The following is a 21495-nucleotide window of genomic DNA, read 5'->3' on the forward strand; positions in this document are numbered from 1 at the left end:
ACGCGTATTTATGGCTAAACTCGAAGAAACAAAGGAGAAGGTAAAGAGGAAGACGGAATCAATTTACCGAACTTACTACGTCGAATACTTTCTGCTTCGTTACCAACGCCGAACTCTATTTTTTTGTCCGTATATCTAAATATCGATAATGATAGGATACGCGTATCGCCAGCAAACACCATACGTCCGTTACTTTCGTTCCTATACAAACAATACAAATGGAAAAAAGAACTCTTCTCAAACAGTCTTCGGTTAGAAATAGATAGATAGAATTCCTATCGAAAAAGGGAGAGAAGAGAGAAGGATGATCGAACGGAAGGGATGCTCGCCTCGAGAGAATTCGAATCGTTTCGCGAATTGTTCGCGAGGAAAATAGTTGAAAGAAAAGAAGAAAAATAGAGTGGAGATGAAGCGGATGGCATTTTCTTACGAACTGATTCTTGTAAAATACTTAGACATACTTTGCGCGTCCCATTCCCGTTCGCAGTTCTTCGATAAAAGGTGGGATCAGGATAGGTTGCTCTTCCCAGGAGCGACGTCGACGAGGACGAGGAGATCCTGTAGGCAACGGGGACTCGATGCCGGTAAGAATTCAGGGGCATCTTCTCCCCTCCTCTCATATTTTTCTTCGCTCTTACCATGCCTTCTTCCCATTCGTTTTCTTCGAGTCGAGGTGGGAAGGCGATCGGTGGGAGGAAAGCTCGAAGAAAGCAACGAAAAAGAAGGAATAAGAAAGTTGATGAAATATTGGAGAGCGGCTTAGACGGGACAATATTCCGTTGTAAACCGTCTTCCCTGCGCCAATAGATACTACCGTACAGCCGATCGTATACTTCTCTCTTCTTCTCCCCTTTGCCCCCCCCTCTCTCTCTACCATTCTTTTTTCTCTCTCATTGTCTCTGTTTAGCTGCTTTCCTTCTATCTACTCTACCTTCGCTTTTCATTCTCTTGCTCCTTTTTTCTTGCTTCGCGAAACACACTCCCGAAATCTGGCCGCCTGCATCGTCGTCGTCGGCGTGGTCTTCTTGCGGGAAGAAACTCTCGGCGATGTAAGTAGGGATGATAAAATTCGATACATCGTAGCTACCCCGTCCACCGTGTTGCAAATTTAAAGTTTACGACATGTTAAGAAAAAGTTAATATGCTTTCGGCGATACGTATATATTTATTTATTTTGAATTTTGTTCTCTTTTTTCTCAATTTTCATCTCTGTATGTACCTTTTTTGCTAGCTCACGTATTTTGTTTGCGAACGAACGAACGAACGAACGAACGAACGAACGAACGAACGCAGAACTTTTTCTCCGTAGAAAAGTTGAGAAACGAATGGCACAGGACGGAGTAGATGGAGTAGATTTTAGTCTCCTGGTATTCCTAGTTACGCTTCGACGACTACTCTTTCTCTCTCGTGCTATGATGGATAATGATACTCTAACGCGTAGAAACTCGTAGGAGATGAACAAGAAAAAGCTCGTGCGAGAGACAAGAAAAAGAAGGAGAACGAACGTGCTAAAATAGTCGTTCGAATCGAGAGTAACGAGAAAAATAAAGGGATGTTATCGTCCATAGAATAGGAGATTGTTTTTAAAGGTTTTTTCAAAACGAGCTTTTTCTCTTAATGAACGTTCCTATCTTTCCATCTTTGCGTTATCTCTTTTAAAAAGGAGAAAAAAAAACGAATACTTTTTGAATCATCCGAGAACGTCGATCATGTTACAGGAATAGATATCATCGATGGCGATTCAAAGACCTTCTCGTACGAGTGTCTCTTCGATTTCTAATAAACGACCACTGCTCTTTTTCAGTCTCTCTCTCTCTCTCTCTCTCTCTGTCTCCCTTATTTTCTCTTTACCATCATCCATCCATAACGTCTCTCTTCCCGCAATTAAATCGACGAGGAAAGATCTCGAACAAGACAAAAGCTTTAAGCTTCTCTTCTCTTTCTCCTGTACTCTAGTTCGCTCTCCTTTGTCTCTCTTTCGCTCTTTCTCCCATTTCGAAGGAACGATCGAAGAATACTTGAAATAAGAAAGAACGTCTTTTCGATCTGTATTTACGTGACAGTGTCTGGTATTTGGCCCTCTTCCCTTTCTTCTTTTTTTTCTCTTTCTTCGTCTCTCTGTCGTGCTCTCGAAAGAAATATCGTCGAAGCGACATCCCTCAATTATTTTCATCTAACGAATGACTTAACGTCTCTTACAACGTCGTCGTATCTTTTCATTCGCGATCGTCGTTATCTCACCGGATGAACATTCTTCCGTAAGATAGAAGGGAAGGAATCAAGAGTGCGCTTCTTTAAAAAATCGCGCATTCCTTGTTCTTTCAACGAATCTCTCTCGCGAACTTGATCGAAGATTTTCAAAGTTGAGTGGAAGAAGGAGAGGCTGAGAGAGAGAAAGAGAGTAGGACGAGACAGGAACATCAAGAACGTCGAGAAGCTTGGAGCAAGTTTTATATTTGCAACTCGTTATCCTTCGTCCTGGATTACAGTGGATTCCTTCTCGTCGACTCTTGCGAAAGAAATAACGCACCACTCACGGTTGTCGTGACGTTTATTAGACATTAAGTAGTAATACCTGCGAATAAGGAAGACGGGAGTCTAGCAGGGTAATAAGAACAGGTCAGAAGAGCAGTCATACTAATTGTAGTAATTCCGGCATCCACTTTGGATATTTAATTAAGTTTCCGCTGACAAGCATCTACTTAGCGGGGAGACTCGTGGGTGGTGGTTCTTACATAGTGCCGCTCTCGATCTTCTCCTGCTTCGTTCTCTCTCCTCTCTTTCTCTCTCTCTCTCTCCCTCTCCTCTTTCTCTCCGGTTCTCGTTAGAGCCACCGAAGCACTGCTTAGCTGTTACCTACGTATAACGGAAGGACCGCTTAAATTAGGGCTTCGGCACTCCCACGGTGTGTACTAATTATTTATTAGAGTAAAGTAGGCATTCGTCGGAGGGTTGTATATTCGCCTTACTAGGTCTATTCCATTTACGAGAACGAGTTAAAGGATATCGCCGTACTCTCTATACTCGTACGCGACGCGCATTCCGCAACAAAAATAATTTCGTTTCTTTTCGATGCGACATTTCCGATCCTCGATCGTATACGTTCCTTTAAGAATAATTCACGAAAATGTAATGAAACGCGCGATCGATTCTTGTACATGCTTAAATATTACTCCGAACGATCGTTCTTTCGCGTGGACGAAGAGGATATTCCTTCTATTATCTATTGTCCCGGGCCAAGATTTTAGTGCAGCAGTATATAAGAGAAGGAGCTAGACACGAATGCGGACTTCCATTCGATTCTGTAAAGTATGAAGCTATCAAAGGCAATGGCCCGAGAAGGCCAGTGCAATTACCGATAACTCTTTGACATGCTTCGTCTACGTATTTCTTTCTTCTCGAAACATTTCGCCGTCTTCTCGTGTTTTGGCTCGTGTTACGTACAACGTGCCGCTAAAAACGTATCTCTCGCGAGCTTCGACGATCAGAGGGATTCATTTTGGATTTCCTAAATCCAAATCCCGGGGAGATTACGCGAGTTCTCGATGGCTCGGAACGTTTAAACGTTTTTAAATAATTTAGTTTAATTTATCGTCCGGAGGAAATATTTCGATTGCAGTCCGAATGGCAAAAATGAAAGAGTACGAGGAGAGGAGAGGAAAAGGGAGGGGTTAAGAGGGAAAATTCGAAAAGCAAGAGAGAAGAAAGGCCTTCTCTTTTCGCTCCGATAAATTCCTTCTGTTAAGTAATCCCTGCTCGTGGATTCGAAATGGAAACAGTGCGAGAGCGAGGATAAGAGAGATAAGGATCCTCCGGCACCTCCTTCTGTTGTTCCTCTACCTTCCATCCTCTTGCCCTCTCCTATCCTTTCTGCGCTACATCCGTCTTCTCCTTGAGCAGCCTCGCCCGTTTCACAGTCGAGACGTACATACATACGGGATGAACGGAAGACTTACTTGGAGGCTTGCCATAGAATCGCTATTGTTTACCGAATATCGAAATCCAATCGAACGTCGATGGACCGTTGAAATATTCCACGAGGCGCTAAAATTAAACAAACATATTATTTCACGACTCCGAGCGAACGTTCGGCGAATTCGTTAAAATACTCGAACGACCGTATCTTTATTTCGTGGTCGATCGTCGCACGCCGTCGCGCTAATTCCAACGAAAGACAAGGATCGAGAAGGATAGGAGTTACTCATCGTCGAGTTGGATGCTACGTATTGCGACACCAATGCGAGCTAGAATAACATTTAAGCTTCTTCGTTGTCGCTTTGCCAAGTTCGATGAATATTCTCGACTCTTTCTCGCCCGACAATAGAAAAGTTGCGTTCTCCCGTTTCAAACTTTCATTTCCATTATCGTGAGAACGCGTACGCGTATAATGCAGGTAGATGTACGTACTCGTCGACTCGCGGTATCTTTTCTTGCAATAAATTCCGAATCAAGAAGGAACCGACGATGCCACTATTCCGCATCTCCTTTTAATCCCTCTTATCGTCTTGATTTTAAATTAGGGTAAAAAGTAGATCGATGAAGAAAACGGGACGAGATAAGGTTCGGTAAGACATAGACGTGGAAAAGAAAATGAATCGTACGAGTAGATATATCTCTATGTATATTCCCGTGTGCCGAGCGTCTCTACTGAAATAAAATAGCCGGCGTCGTTCTTTACTCGTTGGCACTTCCGAACGGTCGCTCGTGGCTCGACTTCCGGTAACCGAGATTGCACGCTTGATCGATGGGATCGTGCAAAAATGGTGTAGGAGAAGATGTCGAGATCGTCGGCTCGGTGAATTTCGAGCGTAACGGCCTCGCCAAGAACGAACCTCCTCCTCCTCTCTTCGTTCGAACGGTCTTCTTGATCTACATGCCGGAACCATTCGATTCCAGACTCTCGTTTTTAGGGCGTTCCGGTACCGTTACTATTCTTAAAGTATCGATTATCAACGTATATTACGAAAATTGCCGAGCCGTAAGCTCGAATTCAACGAGGAACAATTGGAATTGCGTCGAATTTAATCGTTCGAACGTCACGCAACGCGATCGCGTTATTCGCATTCCATGCCGAAAGATGTCGGAGAATCGGGGCGGTGTCCTTTGGTCTATCGACGCGCATCGAAACAAGGGTTATCGCGTAGCTACTTACTTTTCGACGGCATATCGTCAAAGATCTCTCTCTCGCAGTCAACGTTTATACGTCCTAGTCACGCGTCGGATCGTCGAGTGGTCGAATTTCATCGAGGTGAAATTAGAAGGAAACGCGGCGAGAAGACTGTAGAGACGGCGCATCGGTAAAAGAGACAGACAAGTGGCGCGAAACTGGAAAGAGACATTACCGTGTGACTGCGGCCGAGCGTGGAGCCGTAGACCATTTCGATCGGTCGTACGTCGCATTAATTACAGCCATTACGTGCGCGTCCGTCGGAACGAGCGTTACAAAGGCTATATATCCAGAGCTACGGACGTTACTCTATCTCTCTCTCTCTCTCTCTCTCTCTCTCTCATCCTGCAGCTCTCTCCTTACGTACGGTATAGCAGCTTCGCCATGCTCTTCTCCTATAGTCATGCTAAACAACACGGCTGCCTTGTGTAGGACGCTACAAAGTGACGGCAGCGCGCGTTTGGTGTCGGACGTCGGACGTGCATGAATAATTAATTCGTTCCTTTCGTAATTGTATCCACTACCACCGCTGATATCATTGCTATCCTCCTGTTATTTTTCATCTCCTCCCGTATTTCTTTTATCCTAATCATAACACTTTTTTTACCGAAAATAATTAATTGACACGTGGCGTCTGTGTATTTCAAAGATTCGTTTCCAAATTTAGAGTCATTGATATAGCTTTATTTTTCTTCGTTATATCGACCCTACCAAGCAGTAGGTATTGTACGCCGAATAACAGAAGGCACGTTGTTGTCCCTTCTCGTGAATAGGAAACCTAATCACGTAATAATGCCCTTCATCGCTTTGTGCTCGCGATTCCACGTATAGCTGCGTAGATACGCGCGTAATGTGTCCGACGATGCGACGACATACGTACAAGGGAAGGATTAATCTTAACGATCGTTTCTAATCGCAAACGATAGAACTTGATAAAATAAATAACAAAGGAAAATAGTATAAAGAAACGACGTATTAAAAAGTCCGAGGATACGGAAGAAAGAAAATAACAAAACTTCGTTAAACTCGTTCGGGATCTTTTCTCCGTTGGTATCGTACTCGTTGTCCGAGATACGCGTAAAACGTCGACGTTACATCGACGAATCTGGGCCAATGTTGATTTCCATAACAAGCGATGATTTGCGTTCGAGTTGAAAAGGGTGGAAAGAAAAAGAAAGAAGAAACTACAAAAAGGACATAAGCGCGAATCAACGATGCATATTTGGCGAAATTCGTGTAATCGAAAGGGTTTATTCGGATCGGTCCGAAAGACGCTCGAGGATTGTCGTAATTACCACGGGGTTTTCGATTATTAGCATTTTAACGTTAGCGGCCACGGGAAATGTCGGCGAGGGAAATTTGAAAATCGTAAAAGGCGTGAAGTATGCGCGATGGAGAAGGAAGAAGAAGAATTCGGACGAACGTTAAGCATCGTCGCATCATGCATAATGCACGGAACATCGCACACCTGCTGCTCTTTCAAATATAAGTGGCTCTCGTTCCGTCGGAGAAAGGAAGAAGGAGCGATTCCTTCTTCTCTTTTGTCTTTTGCTTTCTAGTCCTTTCTTTCTGTATCCTCCATCTCTCTCCATCTCTCTCTCTCTCGCTCGCTCGCACAGGATTCGTCGTCCTGGTGCTAAGTACCTTGGGAGAGAAAGCAGACGGAAGAGGCTGAACAAGCCGGATTACGGATTAGGATCAATTTCGAGTACTCCAGGATACGCAGTGTCTTTACTCGCGGTCCAGAATTTACCCGTCGGGAATCTATCGACATAATATAATTAATTTGAATACGAAACGTTTTGGAATCGCGTTATTATACATTATAAAGCGGAGTTAAATAAACTAATGTTTAAACGACAATGCAATCGAGTTCGATAAAATATATAACTTCAGTTTTATAAAATCAAGTTCTGTATCAAAGTTGTAATTACGAAATCTATAAGGTACGGCAATCGCGGCTACCACTGAAATGATGGGTGCCAAGTTTTTTCCCTTTGCTACGCGTTAAGAATATTTGTTTGGATTAGAATCGAGAATCGATCATTTTCCTTTACTTTTTTAACATCAGATTACATCAAGTTCGATTCAACGTTTCATAAGGAATATGCATAAATTCATATTTCTTTTCCTCATCTCTGTCACTTTCTAAAAAAAAAAAAAAAAAAAAAAAAAAAACAAGTAATATCAGAGCCATTAAATTAGAGCTTTTCAAAAACGAATCGCTAAAGTCGCATACGCTACGAGCGAAAGCTGGTAAGCGGTCTTAAAATTTTTCGCTATTATCTCACAGTTGCACCTTTGTTTCACTATTGTACGTATGCATGCGAATACACAAAAGAGAGAAAGAGAGAAAGTTGGTGGCAAAGAGAAAGTGGCTTGTGAATGAATTAACTCGAACGACAGTCGTCTTTGCATTCATGAAAATAATCATAAACGAAAATAAAAAAAAAACGAAGGGGAGAAATGGAAGCTTTGTGAGAAACAAAAGGATAGCTAGTGAAACATTGCGTTCGTTCGCCCGGAATCGTTGCTTTCATGAGATCGACGTGCGCGAGAGATGAAATCTCATTTCTACGTACAAGCGTGCGCGGATTTCACGATTTTCCCTCGGCGCACCGCACCAAAAGAGAGGGAGAGAGAGGGTGAAAGAGGGGTTGAAGAGCAGCGATCGGGACTCGCTCCTTGCTCTCCATACAGAGGATGGTTATACGATATGGAGGGTTGATGCCTGACGAGAATGCAAGCTGGCTCGTTCGCGGAGACACGCCGCTAAACTTTGGATGACGGCAGTTAACCGAAATCAGGCCGAATCGATTATAACGGTCGGATCGTTGCCGCGAGATAGCACGAATTGACAGGAGGGAATTTAATGGGAAATTCCCACCCACTTCTCGTCCCACCTCTCGTTGTTGCTGTTGTCGCCAATGAAAGTTTGAACACGTTGCGGAGAAGAGCGATAGGACTTGTCGTCGATGTGTGTGTGTGTGTGTGTGCGCGCGCGCGCGTCTATGTGTGGGCGAGAGCGGGAGAGAGAGAGGGAAAAGGTGTGAGAAGAAAGTAGTAGAAAGCACCGTCTTCGTGAAAGAACCTTCTCGTCTCGCGAGTTTGCCTGTCTCTTCTTTCTTCATCTACTTCATTTTTTCTTTCCCTTGTTCCTTTTATGTTTTCTTTTTTTTTCTACTCGGCTCGTTAACGCGAAGTTTCAGTGGAGAACGCCAAGGTCTTTGCCGGATATCACGTCACAGACTTTCAATTTCCGGAACACGAAAGTTGCGCCCGGTAATTGAGAACCGCTGGTCTCTCTCTCTCTCTCTCTCTCTCTCTCTCTCTCTCTCTCTCTCTCTCTTCTTTTATATTACTTCTTTCTTTCTGGTTTATTCTTTATGCAAAACGATCGTCGACACTGATCGAGGGGGCAAGATGCATCGCGAGAAAGTCTTTTTAAGGTTGACGTACGAATAGAAATAAATTCACATAAGGGAAGCTGAAATATAGGAACGTTAGGTATAATAGCGAACAAAAAATATCCTTTTCATGGTTACAACAAATATTCCGAGGGAAACGAATGCGGGGAACATTGCGAGAAATTTTACGATATTGTACGAGATTCGTCAACGTCCGTGGTTATTTCGTTGGAAGGATTGCAAGTCCTGAGGAAATGGAAAAAGCCGATTCGAAGCGCAATTTTCAAGAAGTAGAAGATTTTGTTCGTTGCAGGTAGATAGTTGAGAGTTCAAAAGGACGCGTAATGACGTATAATCGGTGTTTCTCCGAGCGTAAAGACTCTCGTCGGTGTCTTTTTGGAAACTTGGGTTTCAACGTTGTAATGATTTTAATGCTAGCTAACGCGCGTGTGTGTCTTGTCTGAGGTTAGTATCAGAGTAGTATTATCGAAGGACAAAGTAGAGTAGCCGATGAGTGTGCCGGGTAGATATCGTGTAAGTCCGACTTAAACCTCTCCTGAGGCCTTTGCGGGGCACCTTCCTTCCTTCTCTCTGTCTGCCTCTGTCTCTCTCTCTCTCTCTCTCTCTCTCTTTCTCCTTCGCTTTATGTCTTTCTCACCCCTCACCTTTCGACGAGAAGCGGCTAGTGGCACAGTTACACTCTCTAAAAAGTGCTCGCTTGGATTTCTAGCCTCGTCCATCCAGCAGGTTACAAGTGCTCGAGAGATCGAAAACGTGGCTCTTTCAACGGATGGACGAGAAAGTAACGAGAAATTGTGTTCAGGTTGATGCGACGTAAAAATAAAAACCTTTAATACGATCTTTTTCACTTCAAAGAGAAGTTATTATCTTATTTCTGGGTAATCGGGGTAGATTTTCTCTTTCTCTCGTTTCCATTAATCGCGATTAGCTTTTTCCGCATTCATTTTCTCTCTCTCTCTCTCTCTCTCTCTCCCTCTCTCATATTTCGACATTAGGTAAAATATCTACAGAAATATTGTCCAAAGCGAACCAGCAGGAACAGCGTATTTCTATACTTTGGACGAATTACATACGTATATCCGTTCAGGCAGAGTCTCTATAGAAAGGTTTACATTGCAAATCGTTCCTTTCATTGGGATCGGTATGAATCAATTTAATAGACAGCGGATAATCGCGAACTGATCATTATTCAGCACGTTCATTAGGTTATCATGTCCGGACCAGTTCATGATTCGATCACGCGGTATCTCCTACACCATCTATACACATAACGGAATGATAAAGAGCCGGTTAACGTTACATTTACCTGTCGACGTATCCCTCGCCCGACGATTGCAAGGATTCGCCATAAGATTAATTAAATCGAACATCGATCGACCGAGACGTTCTCGTCACGCGATTCCCTAGCCAAGAAGCAAAAGCAACCAAGCCTATGTGACTCGAGAGAATATCGAGAAAGATTGAATCGTTCGCGATACTTTCTTACCACGTAATTTGAATCCTCGAAAGTTATCATTTTCTTGTCAACAAGTAGTCTCGCGTGACCATTCAATGCGTCCTCTTCCCGTCGAAGTATACGTTTTTGAATAATCAACCGACTGTCTTTTCTTTAAGTTTCCTTAGTATTTCAAAAGTTTGTTAAGAAGTGGTCGCGGAAAGGCGAGAAAAAACTTGGAAGAGAACGAGCCAGAGAAAAGGAAAGAAACAGGACGAACGAGAGAGAGAGAGAGAGAGAGAGAGAGAGAGGAAGAACGGTGGAGTCGCAAAGAAGAGCGGTTGCGTCGTCCGGGACGGTCCGTTTCAAAGGTTTTCAAAACATTGTAAACCCCGCCTACTCTGTGTACGCGGATATACGTACGCGGGATACAAAGATAAGAGCTAAACTAGCGGCGAGCGACGTGTACACGCCGAGCTCCGTATTGTTGTCGTTGTCGAGGTGAGCTCGCTGGTAATGAAAAGAACTCCAAACTCTGCCTCTGTATTTCGCTTCTTCCTCCCTCTCTTTCTCCTCACTTTATACTCTATCTTTCTTCAATGGCAAGCCAACTCGGAGTAAAAGAGAAAAGAGAGGAACGTCCATTCCCTCTCTGCCTCCTCTTATTTTACCCCTCTTCTCTCCTTCTTCTTTCCCTCTATCCCTCCCTCTCCCTCTCCCTCTCCCTCTCTCTCTCTCTCTCTTACTCTCATGTTTCTTCATGCGCTCGTTGTGTTCGCCCTCTTGTTTTAATCACGACGCCACAAAGTACACCATTGTCTTTCTAGAATCGGTCCTGAGAAACTACCGTTGCAACGCTATAGCTCGACTCTTTTTCTCTCTATGCTCCAGTCCAGCGTGAGTAGATCGTAGAAAAATCCGCCCGAGATAGCAAACTGTTCATCGTCGCGCGCGACCTGCATCCGTTTTCTTCGATACCGATCCTCCTTTCCTTTCTCCGTTTCTTTCTTTCTCATTCTTTTTCGTTTCGTTATTTTTCTTTTCGAAAGCAACAAAAAACCAAGAGAGGAATTTTCTACCAGTCTGTCCCTTTGGTCGCATTTGGCTTCGTTATAAACCGATTCCGTGCAATGATTTTGCTCGGCAAGCGAGGATTTATAGTGAAAATACGTGCACGAAAGGGTGGACTCGGTGGAGGGATTCTTGTACGGGGAAAGGGATAAATTGAGAAGGACGCTTAGAGAAAGAAAGGGGGAGAGAGAGGGAATATCGATCGCAGCGATCGCGTTTCATGGAAACTTGCGAAACGTTCCGTTCCACCGCGAACATCTACGTGCCGGATTGGTTTGTAATTCTATTACGTCGTCGGCGAGCCGTGGTAAGAGCAGCCGAGATGTGTATACACGTGGACGGGTTTACAAGAAAATGCATCGGTGCTCGTCCGGGTGCGAGTATATCGGGTTTTAGTTTTCGATTCGATCGAACGTTCCCCGAGACTCGATATTAATAACTGGAAATGTGCGATTTTCGTATCTTCTCCCTTTATCTATGTTTCTCTCAGTTTGCTCGAATACGAATAGAGAGTCCATCGCGAACACGCCCTAGCAAATCTTGTAGCGCGATCGTTTAAGGGCTCGATATAGACGACGAAGAATCGCGTTTGAAGGCTGAGAGTCTCTGAAGAGAGACGGAAAGCGGCACGACGGGAAGGGAAGATTTTCTTTCTGAAGTATCTAAACGAGCAGCGCGCACGAAGAGTTAGAGGGGTGCCGAGCTTTGGAGACAAACGGCCGTAAGTTGTTGGCGCTGGCTGTCGGGGGATGTGGCGGCAGAAGTACCAGCGGCACCACCACTATCACGGCCGTCACTAACACCGTCGCTAACATGGCACGTTGGAAGAAGGCAAACGTAAGGGGACGAAGTTGCGCAGTGGTGTAAGAGAGGAGTGGCGGAGGGAAGAGAGGACAAGTAATTTCCTTGGAGGAGGCGTGAGGAGCATGCCGAAGGGGGTGGGTGCCGTGCAAGTAGGTAGAGGTGGTCCAAACTAAACTAAATAATATTGATGGCCAACGGAAATTGAAAGCCGTTAAGGTCTTCGGCGGTGTGAACTGCGAAAACGGCGGTGCTGCATAAATAAGACGACGTTGGTATTAGGATTAGGTCAATGCCTCTCGATTGTGAATTCATGAATATGATTTTACGCGAGAGAAGTTTTTTTCGCGAGTGTCCTGGATTCGAAAGGGGAGGAAGTGGAGGAAGGAGGAGAAAAAAAGTCATCGATACGAAATTTGTTTTCGTCGTTGCGAGACGAGATTCTCGTTTTCACTTCGAAAGGATAATTCACGTAGCCATCTCTCGCGAGTTCTTTTCTCTCTCGGCGTTAGCCGACTCGACTCGGAGATCGTCATACTTCGTTTTTCTTTTTTTTCGCAGCCAAAGGTAGAAGGGGAGCCGTTTGGCGTTTAGGGTCAGGCGCGTATCTGCCCAAGTACTCGCGGGAAGATGGGAAGGTCGGAGGTTGGAGGAAAAACCCATACGGCTTTTCCAAGCGGTTTCGTAGAAACACCAAAAGTTTTGCGGAACAAGCCTCGAATCGTCGGTTCATGCAAATTCGACGTGGATGTATGGCACAAATGCTGAAAAATGGTCGGCTTAAAATATGCGAGAGTGTACCGGCGGCGATAGGTAAAGTTCTCGGCGCAATGCGCGTAATAAGCCTTTCCGATGTTTCAGCCGTAGCAGGATTCCTCCTTCTCTCTTTCTCCGACGGGGAATCTTCAAAAGCGGCCCTTTCTCGACGCGTTCTTTAATGCCCCCGTATCTCGCGCGTTGGGGTAGGTGTCTGCGTTTGCCGCGTAGAAAGGGCGTTTACGAACCGAGTTTTCGCGAGAAATTAAGAGATCCGTCAACGCGGAGCGCCTAATCGGATACCGATTAAACGTCTCCGATAACAGAGAGACTCTTCGGCGCTATTTCTCGTTTGCTTCCGATTCTCGACAGTTTGGACCGAGGAGACTCGGCAATGGATTTACGGACTCTTTCTATCGATATTACCTCGTCCAGATATTCGGGTATCGACGTTTTAGCAAGCTCACCTTCCTCCGCGCTTATCGCTAGTACCTCGTTCGCCGATGGAAATACGTCGATTAATCTTCCGACCATCGAGCGATCGTATCGATGCGCGTAAAACAACTCTCGAGACGCAAAGCGTAAAGAGAAAGATATCCTTGATATATTCGGTATATCGAGGTAAGACGAGCAACGGCTTTAATTTCGAGCGGTCGTTATCGGAACGGTAGATATCCATCGGAGGCTACGTCACGAAGCATCGCGAGGTTACGGGTCGATGAGAAGTGAGAGAGAATTTTCAAGATCCTCGCGATCATTCATTCGAGATATCGTTTCGGTGTGCGCCGATGAAAAGAGAGAAATCTCGCCTTGGCTTCGTTATCCTGACAATGGCCGATGCCGGAATCCAAAGAGCACTTCCTCGTTCCAACCTTTCTAACGCCTTAGACTCCATCCCTTACCCTTACCCTTATCCTTACTCTTTGCCTTGCGAGTCTCTCTTTCTCTCCTCTCTCTCTCTCTCCCTCTCTTTTTCTTTCTTCGGGTTCCGACTATCCGAAATCATATACGCTCGTTCACCGATGCGGCGTTCTCCATTAACGCGCAAGCTGCAATCCTCCCTCGTCCCGACCACCGACGACCGGCCGATGCACGCATAATAGCGCCAAAGCCGTGCCATAAAGCGGTACCCGGTCATAAAGGCCTCTTCAATCTGAGAACGCGAAGGAAAAGCAGAATCGGAATGAGAATACTCCCACCCTGCCTCCCTTGCTCTCCCTTGCCTTTTTCGTCGTCTTTCTCCGTTGCAAACGTACCACGAGAGATAGATAGATAGATGGGTGGGTGGGTAGAGAGAGAGAGCGGAGAGGATGAGACTCGAAGGAGTTTGCGGAGATTATGCGAAGAAAAAGCGCGGTGGAGGAGAAGCGAGTTTCGCGGATAAAAAAGGAAGTAGAAGAAACACAAGGGAATTCTTGATCTCTTAGCGGGTTGACGCTTTTAATTCACGAGACGCGCGCGCGTCTATTTTAATCGCGCCCCTTCCTCCGCATCCTCCTTATCGCGACTCTTTTATTTATCCGTCTTGAACTCTTTCTTCTCTCCATATCTCTATCCATCTCTCTCTTTTCTTTTTTTACCCTTCATTCTCGGCACCTTCGACCCATCGACGTTCTTCTCGGTTCTCCCTTTCCCAGGTACCCCTTTGCTTGCTCTTTGTGCTACGACGGTATTAGAATCCCTGATGTCGAGAGAATCGAGACGATAAAATCGTTCGATTAAATATAAATCACGTCGATTCGGTTCGTTCAAAGGAATTCCTGGATTCGTCGTCTTTCTCGTCCAACGATAAATTATACGAATCGGAGAACCACTTTGCGCTTATACATTATGTAAGAAGGGCATAATATTTGAGGACGGTGAGACTTCGAAAATGATGAGATAACATCTGGCTCGGCTTTCTGTTAATCGAATAAACCACTCGAGTGATATCTAACGTCAGTTAACTTATGGCTTATCAATTTTAATCGCGAGCTTTAAGATTTTCCAAGTTCACTCGGAGGATGGGTAAATTTTTCATTCGGTCGTTCTCGTACTCTGTATCGGGAGCGGAAAGTATGATCCGAAGAAGAATGTGGAAGAAAAGAAGGAAGGACGGAGGAAGGAAGGAGGAAGAAGAGAATCGGTAGTCGATGACCGAGGCAATGCGGAGGAAACAAAGGCAACGAAGAAGAAGAGAATCTGTCCCTGGATTTTCCCTAGACGAAGGCAAGGACCGAGTTACGAGAGTCTTATATTTCAATTTGTCGAGTCCGGCATAAAATCGCGTTTTACGAGTCGTCGTTCGTGTTTCCGACCCTCGGCGTCGATCTTGCTCGAATCTCGTCGTATCGCGCGGAAAATTCCTGTGGCGGTTAATCGTAGTGATTTTCTCGAGATCGATCGATAAGATCGAACGCACCGAAACGAAGATTCAACGTGGTACGACGCAACATGGACGACCGAGCGAAAAATTTTCGGTTTTCTCTTCGATGGATACGCAGAGAATTTTGGATGGAAGTAGATAAGGGAGGACTTTCGATCGATCGAAAATGTTTCTTTTTTATCATTTGTTTTTTTTTTCCAACGAAAACGATTTCGTTTCGATTTCATCTCGAGAGACGCGAAAAGTAACGCGAAAGTAATTGAAACGAAAGAAAAATTTACCTGCGAGAGTAGGGACATTTAAACGATACGTAAAAGAATCTGTATACTATTAAAAGGATCGAGAGAAAACGGCTATTTTGGAGAAGAAGTATCTAAGAAATAATTAATCGGCAACTTGATATAATTTCTTCATTACGGCATACGATGCCTTAGGTTGCGAATTTCTTAGCTATTTAACATCGCGTAAACAAAGGGCGAACTTTCTTGGAATTTTCGATTGGAATAAATTACTCGAGGGAATATGAACGTTTTCTCGAAATAAAATGGATTCGAATAATTGATCGAAGAATTGCATCGAAGACCCGGTCGAACGTTACTCCGTTAATTCTTCGGAAAATAACGTACGGAATATTTGTCGCGTCGCGAAGGACTCGTGTTTGCGATAAGAAAGGACGAGGGTACTAAGGTAAAGAATATGGAGAGGAGAAAAGGAGGAGAAGGAATGAGAACCAGGTGGTAGAAGAACGTCAGAATCGGAACGAAGAAAGGGAAAAAGGAAGAGGACGGTGGTAGGAGTAGTTTAGCAAGAGAGAGAGAGAGAGAGGGAGGGAGAGAGAGAAGTAGGAGACGGACGTAAAGCGTCCCGGAGGAGGATGGAAAGAGCGATAGGGATAGAGACGGAAAGGGAGAGGAAGAGAGAGAAGGTAGGCGTCGGTGCATGCGCAAGAATTTCACACGTGAGCCCGCGAATCTGCGAGAGGCTCGCCTTGAGCGCGAGACTTCCTGCCGTTCAGTGTCGTGCGCGGTTTCGTACGCGACGCTTCGTTGTTATTATCGTCGTCCTTGTCGTCGTCCTCGTAGTTTTCCCTCCGACTCCTTCGCCGACTCCTTTCCTGCGACCTCGATCCATACGCGACGCCAGATTGAAACGATTCGTCTTCCCGCTGGATAGGACAGTACATTCCTTTCTTTACTTTTCGAATAACAAATAAAATATGTCGAAGAAAGTAGTGTCTACGGGCGGATCGTTGCTTAAAACCTTGAAAATTCTCAAAAGGTCTTCGACGTCGCCGGACGTTTTTTGAAAGGTCACGTCTGCTCGATCGTTCGTGATGCGAAACTCCTCCAAAGAGGAAATCTTCCGAAGAAGAACGGAAGACCGAGAGAGAATCGACCGATGGAACTTGCAGGGAGAAAAAGAACCTGATTCTCCGTGCAATTAAAGCCCTCGAGTGTTCGCTCGGCGTGATCGAAAAGGCGTCTCATTTCGATTCTCTTTCGATGAATTGATTCGAAAGACGTCAAAGCGAAAGGGAGTCATTCGCGAGAAGTATTACATTTTCCACGACATACCGACTTTTGAAACGATAAAAGTGTCGAGAACTATAAAATCGAATGAAAAGGATCATCGTACCTTGTTCGATTTATCGAAAACGCGTTATCATCGTGTTACCGTCGAAGCGATCGAGTCGATGACCGAATAACCGATAAGTGGCACTTCGCTGTAACGCCCGTGACGATCTAGTGCGTGAAATCTCAGCGCGTAATGACTCGTGATTGAAGGAAGGCCGTGAGTTCCGTTGGAACACGCTCGAGGGACACCTAGAGAGCGGGCATTTGCTGTATAATTGAACCGTACCATAATGACAAGGTGCACGCGAGCCGACGAATCGACTGCGTGACCGTGAGTGAGCGAAATCAAACTGGAGAGAGAGAGAGAGAGAGAGAGAGAGAGAGAGAGATAGGAGGGGGACGAAAATCGAAAAAGATCGAGGAGCACGTTCGATGACTTTCTCGGCGTAAAACGAAGAAAAGTGCCCTCGTAACGGCGACAACTCTTCGCCCTAAAGCGCAAGGACGCGGCAGGATTTAATTAAGGAGTAAGTGCCAGCATGGTCGCCATGGCTATTGTCATTCTACTCTTTCTTCCATTTCTCCTATCTCGCTCGCGATGCGTTTCGTGTCGAGTCGTAGTCGGACATTCATCTCCTTAATGATCGTTGACGATCCTTAAATCCCATTGAAAAACGTACTCCACCACATTTTCTCCTATTACCTGAGATTTTCTTCCTAGGAGAAGCAGCTACCGTTCTTCACTCGAGATAACGAACTCGATTATCCAGGCTCATTGAATCTTTTCACTTAGCTTTGCAACTTCTTCCGTTATCTCCTAGTTTGCGTTCAATTATTTTTTCGACGTATCCGTAATTTTGACGTTTTCTTTTTCTTTTCTCTTTTCTCTTTTTTGTTTTTTTCATCGGACTTCGAGTACCCCCCTCGATGTTTATCCTCCAATATGTGGTACACGCGAGTAACGAGAAGTGACGATTCACCGAGGTTATTATCGTACTATCTCGCGTTCAGATCCAAGATCTCCAAAGTAGATTCCGCATGCGGAAAGAGGAGAAGAGAAGAAGTAGAAGAAGAGAGGGAAGTATAGAGACACGTAATGTAATTTGGAACACCGGTGTGCGTTATATAACTTTATGGAACGAATAAACTTTTAATAGCTTCGTGATACGCATGGCCCAATCGTAATTTTCAAAATATTCGTACGCCATTCGTTTTTAAACGTATAATATTTTTCCGAGAAATTATTTGAAATTTCACCGTCCTTTTATTTATTCCTCATACGCATTCAGTCGAGTACGTCTCTTGTAGGATTTTTAGGAAGAATAATAAATTGATTATAGCATGGTTCGACGTAATTACGAGATCGAAGAACAGGCGAGAAAGAAAGAAAAAAAAAAAAGAGCGCGTATTCAAAGCCTCTTCCGATGCGCAATCCGAAGCTGACGGAGCTCGTTATTTTCGATGAATCCCGTCCAATCTCGTTTGCCTTACTTATCACGTCGAAAAGCCCAGGAAGAAGCGAAGTAGCTCGTTCCATCGACTAGCGAACGTTTCGGTTTTTTAATTAATTTTTTCTGCCGACCAAACACGGAAGTTTCTCTTTGATAATGCACGCTGAAAGGACGACTCTTTCGTTAACGAGACGCGATGCTTTCCTAAAACGATCGACGAGATCGAAATAACGAAGGACAATTTTTGTACTCGTTGAAAATATTCATAAGGTGTTAAAGAGCGAGGAGATAATAGCCAAGCGGTGCTTTTCTTTGTTTTCTTCACAGTACTAAAATGGATACCTCGCCGACCCTAAGTATCGGCGGATCGAGAGCCAGAGCCGCTCTTTTGACGACCAGCGGCACGGGAAGCGGCGGTACCGACAGGAGGGTCGTTTTTCTGACGAGTCAAACGGTCGACGGTAGCGGACACGAGACGAAAACATGGCCGCATCATTGGTCACCCCACACGGTGAGTTTTTTTTTCTTCTTACGAGTACCTTCGTCGACGACGACTCGCGAAGGAAATTTTTAGGGCGAGCCCTACTCGAAATAGAGAGATATCCTTGGGGATGATTTTTCAATAATTTCGATGCCGGGGCGTTTTCAAGAATTCGTGGTTCGCTGCTTCTCGATAATTATGCCCGTTAAAAATCTATATCTATATCGTTCGCGAGACCGAAACGATCCGTAAGAAAGAACATTTTCGACGTTTTCAATACGAGAAGAAAAAAGCGCTTCGTTATTTCGTTATGAGATATCGAGGACACGAAAATGAATCCTTGAATTCGGTCAAAGCGCACTCCGTACGGATCAAGGTATCGACTATTATCGAGTATTTCGTGAAACATAACGGCGATAGGGGCTCCCTTTAGCTATTGTGATTTCCCCTTTGGCGATTAGATATCGTACTTGGCCGCAAATTCTCCGTAATTCTGAATTCTGAATTCTGCTCATCACCCGCACGTATTCATACAACGCGTGCACATTTGTACCATACAGATCTGTACAGATCGAGTTCGCACGACTATACCGTACCACTGCATACGCTTCGAAATACATCTTGGTGCACTCCTGGAGTTGCTAACGAACAAAATCGAGTGAAATAATAGTTGGACGAGCTGGGTAGTCCTCGTAGCACTTACGTCGAAATAGAAATTGGAGACGCTCTGGTTGAAACGTTTTAGTTATTATTCGAAAGGATTTTCGTGGACGTTTAAAAATCAAGAGAAAGAACAGCTCGATCTCGAACGTGCGTGCGTTTATGGCTCCGTTTCCTGATGGGCCAGAGCACACACGGAGTAAGGCGCCATCAGAAACCTTCGTACTTGGGTAACTCGTGGTAGAATTTGCATAGCTATTTGCCGTGCCGGATGAAAGTCGTTACAGGCTAGCTTCGAGAATTTCAAAGCCAAAATTACCTTAGAACTGGATCCCGTCTTCCGAGAGCATTGTGTTACTGTCATGATTTAAAGGATGGGCCTATAAACTGGCTTTACGCCTCGTAAACGCGTCTTATAATTTACCGTATTCCAACGTGATTCATCACGCGGCGAAAAAATTCATATCGCCCATCGTCCGCGATATCATACAGAGCACTCGAATAAGTTATCACGTCGAATCGACTTTTGTCTTCGCTGGAACTCTCGTACGAGTATCCCGATCTTCGTTGCTTCGCGTTGATAAAGAAAAGAGCATGGGGTTTGTTGAGAAAAGACCGCGTCCTTTTTATCGAACTCTCGAAAGGAATGGCGCGGAGACATTTTTTTCGCGAACGTGCAACGTCGTGAGAACGTCGTTCGGCGCTATTTTTCGGAAATGGGAAACGGCCAGATTTTCACATATCCGTTCCATTTAGTCGCCGCGTCTTTAATCCCCTCCGTCGGTATAAAAAGCTTTTTTTATTTACAATTATCCGCTAATAAGCGTGGTACGACGAAGCGCGTTGCGAATTTGTACGACGGAAGATATCGCGACGATGATAGGTTTTAATCCATTGGAAAGCTCGGGACTTTTGTCGAATGAAATCGATCGAAAACGACATATCGAAGAGTACGGACCGCGGAGATACATTAAAAGCTCAGGACTTTGCCTCCTCTTTTTTTCTCGTTTTAATCGTCGGTCGTTCCCGTCCACGAGTGCCGTGGAAAGCCACGGGAAAAAAATTTGTTGGCTCCCGTTTGCGAGCGCAAAGTTCACCGCACCGATTTCCTGCCACTGTAAATCAGGATCTTCCGATGACGTTTTTCCGTTCTCACGCAGTCCGTCCCTCTTTCTCCGACCGTCTCCACTTTTCTGCCCAATGGGCGCACATATTTTCTCTATTCTCTCGCTCTCCTTCTTCTCGCTAGCCCGGACGCGAAACTTTTCCCTCTCTCTCTCTCTCTCTCTCTCTCTCCTTCCCTCCATGTCGCCGTTCGTAGCTCATATATATTCAGCCGCACGTTCGTTCGTATTCCCGCGCCCATGGTCGAGAGAGAGCTATATCATAGCGTATCAACTGTTTTGTCAGTTTCCCGTAGGTACGCCGAATGAATGGGACTTGTTCCGTTTCTTCGTCCTCTCCTTCGTTCTTTATACCACCCCTCTCTTTTCCATTGGAATTATCGTCGCTTCGCTCGTGTCACGATAGCCTCGTACTCGCTCGATATTTTTCTTCCATTCTCTGGATAATAATGTTACAAGGTGAAGCGTATAAATTTTTTTCATTTTCCTTCGGTACTCCAAATGATCGAGTTAAATAAGTTACTTTCCATGTTAAAATATCGACGAGCCGGCGAATCTTTCAAAAGTTCTTTAAGAGTTGACTTTAGAAATAATAGAGTGACTGATAACTCTCGGATACGTTTCGATTACTCGAAAGAAGGGAGAAGAGCAAGGAGGAGGAAGGCGAACGTCGTACGTGTTTTAGTTCTATCCACGTAGAAACGGTAAGGCGACGATCCGACTCGATCGTGGAACTCCGATTTCAAGCGTGATGTATGGCCTCCTATTTATTTGGATCCCGGATCGAACGGAAAGCCTTCCTGTCTTTCGTACAACACATTGGTTAAAGGGGGCGAAGAGGGAGCTAAGAGTATACGAAGTTGGAACTTGACAAGGAGATCGGAGACAAGGGTACTGAATTAGTGCCACTCGACTAGAATAGCGAGATTGATGATTGCACGTTCCTTCTGTTTCTCTCTTTCCCTCTTTCAGTTTCTACATATGTATCGAAATCTACGCGTACGGATAGATACGACTGATTAAGATCGGACGAGGAACCCCTTCCGAAAGTAGATTTAAACCGATATATCGTCGGAATGGGATTTGATTGATCGTGACGAATTCTCGAGACGTATGGATAAATGTAAATTAAAGGAAAACAGCAGGGTGCAAATGGCGTCAAAGGTAGTATAATTCGAGAGG

At 44.8% G+C, this 21495-nt stretch overlaps 1 protein-coding gene across 8 annotated transcripts in view; it reads left to right on the top strand.

Annotated features, from left to right (window-relative positions):
• Positions 1-21495, top strand: part of LOC122635922 (zeta-sarcoglycan) — a 155844-nt gene that overhangs the window by 5857 nt on the left and 128492 nt on the right. Inside the window, exons 2-3 of one of the 8 annotated variants that reach the window (XM_043826640.1) lie at positions 488-584; positions 18376-18559. In XM_043826640.1, the coding sequence (XP_043682575.1) occupies positions 18383-18559 (177 nt within the window). In that variant the 5' untranslated portion in view covers positions 488-584; positions 18376-18382. Of the gene's footprint in view, positions 1-455; positions 585-15858; positions 17125-18375; positions 18560-21495 lie in introns of those variants that run through there. The other 7 variants (XM_043826639.1, XM_043826638.1, XM_043826637.1 and 4 more) reach the window with 7 other exon arrangements.

This window comes from Vespula pensylvanica, chromosome 20, assembly GCF_014466175.1.
Source record: "Vespula pensylvanica isolate Volc-1 chromosome 20, ASM1446617v1, whole genome shotgun sequence".
Lineage (NCBI taxonomy): Eukaryota > Metazoa > Arthropoda > Insecta > Hymenoptera > Vespidae > Vespula > Vespula pensylvanica.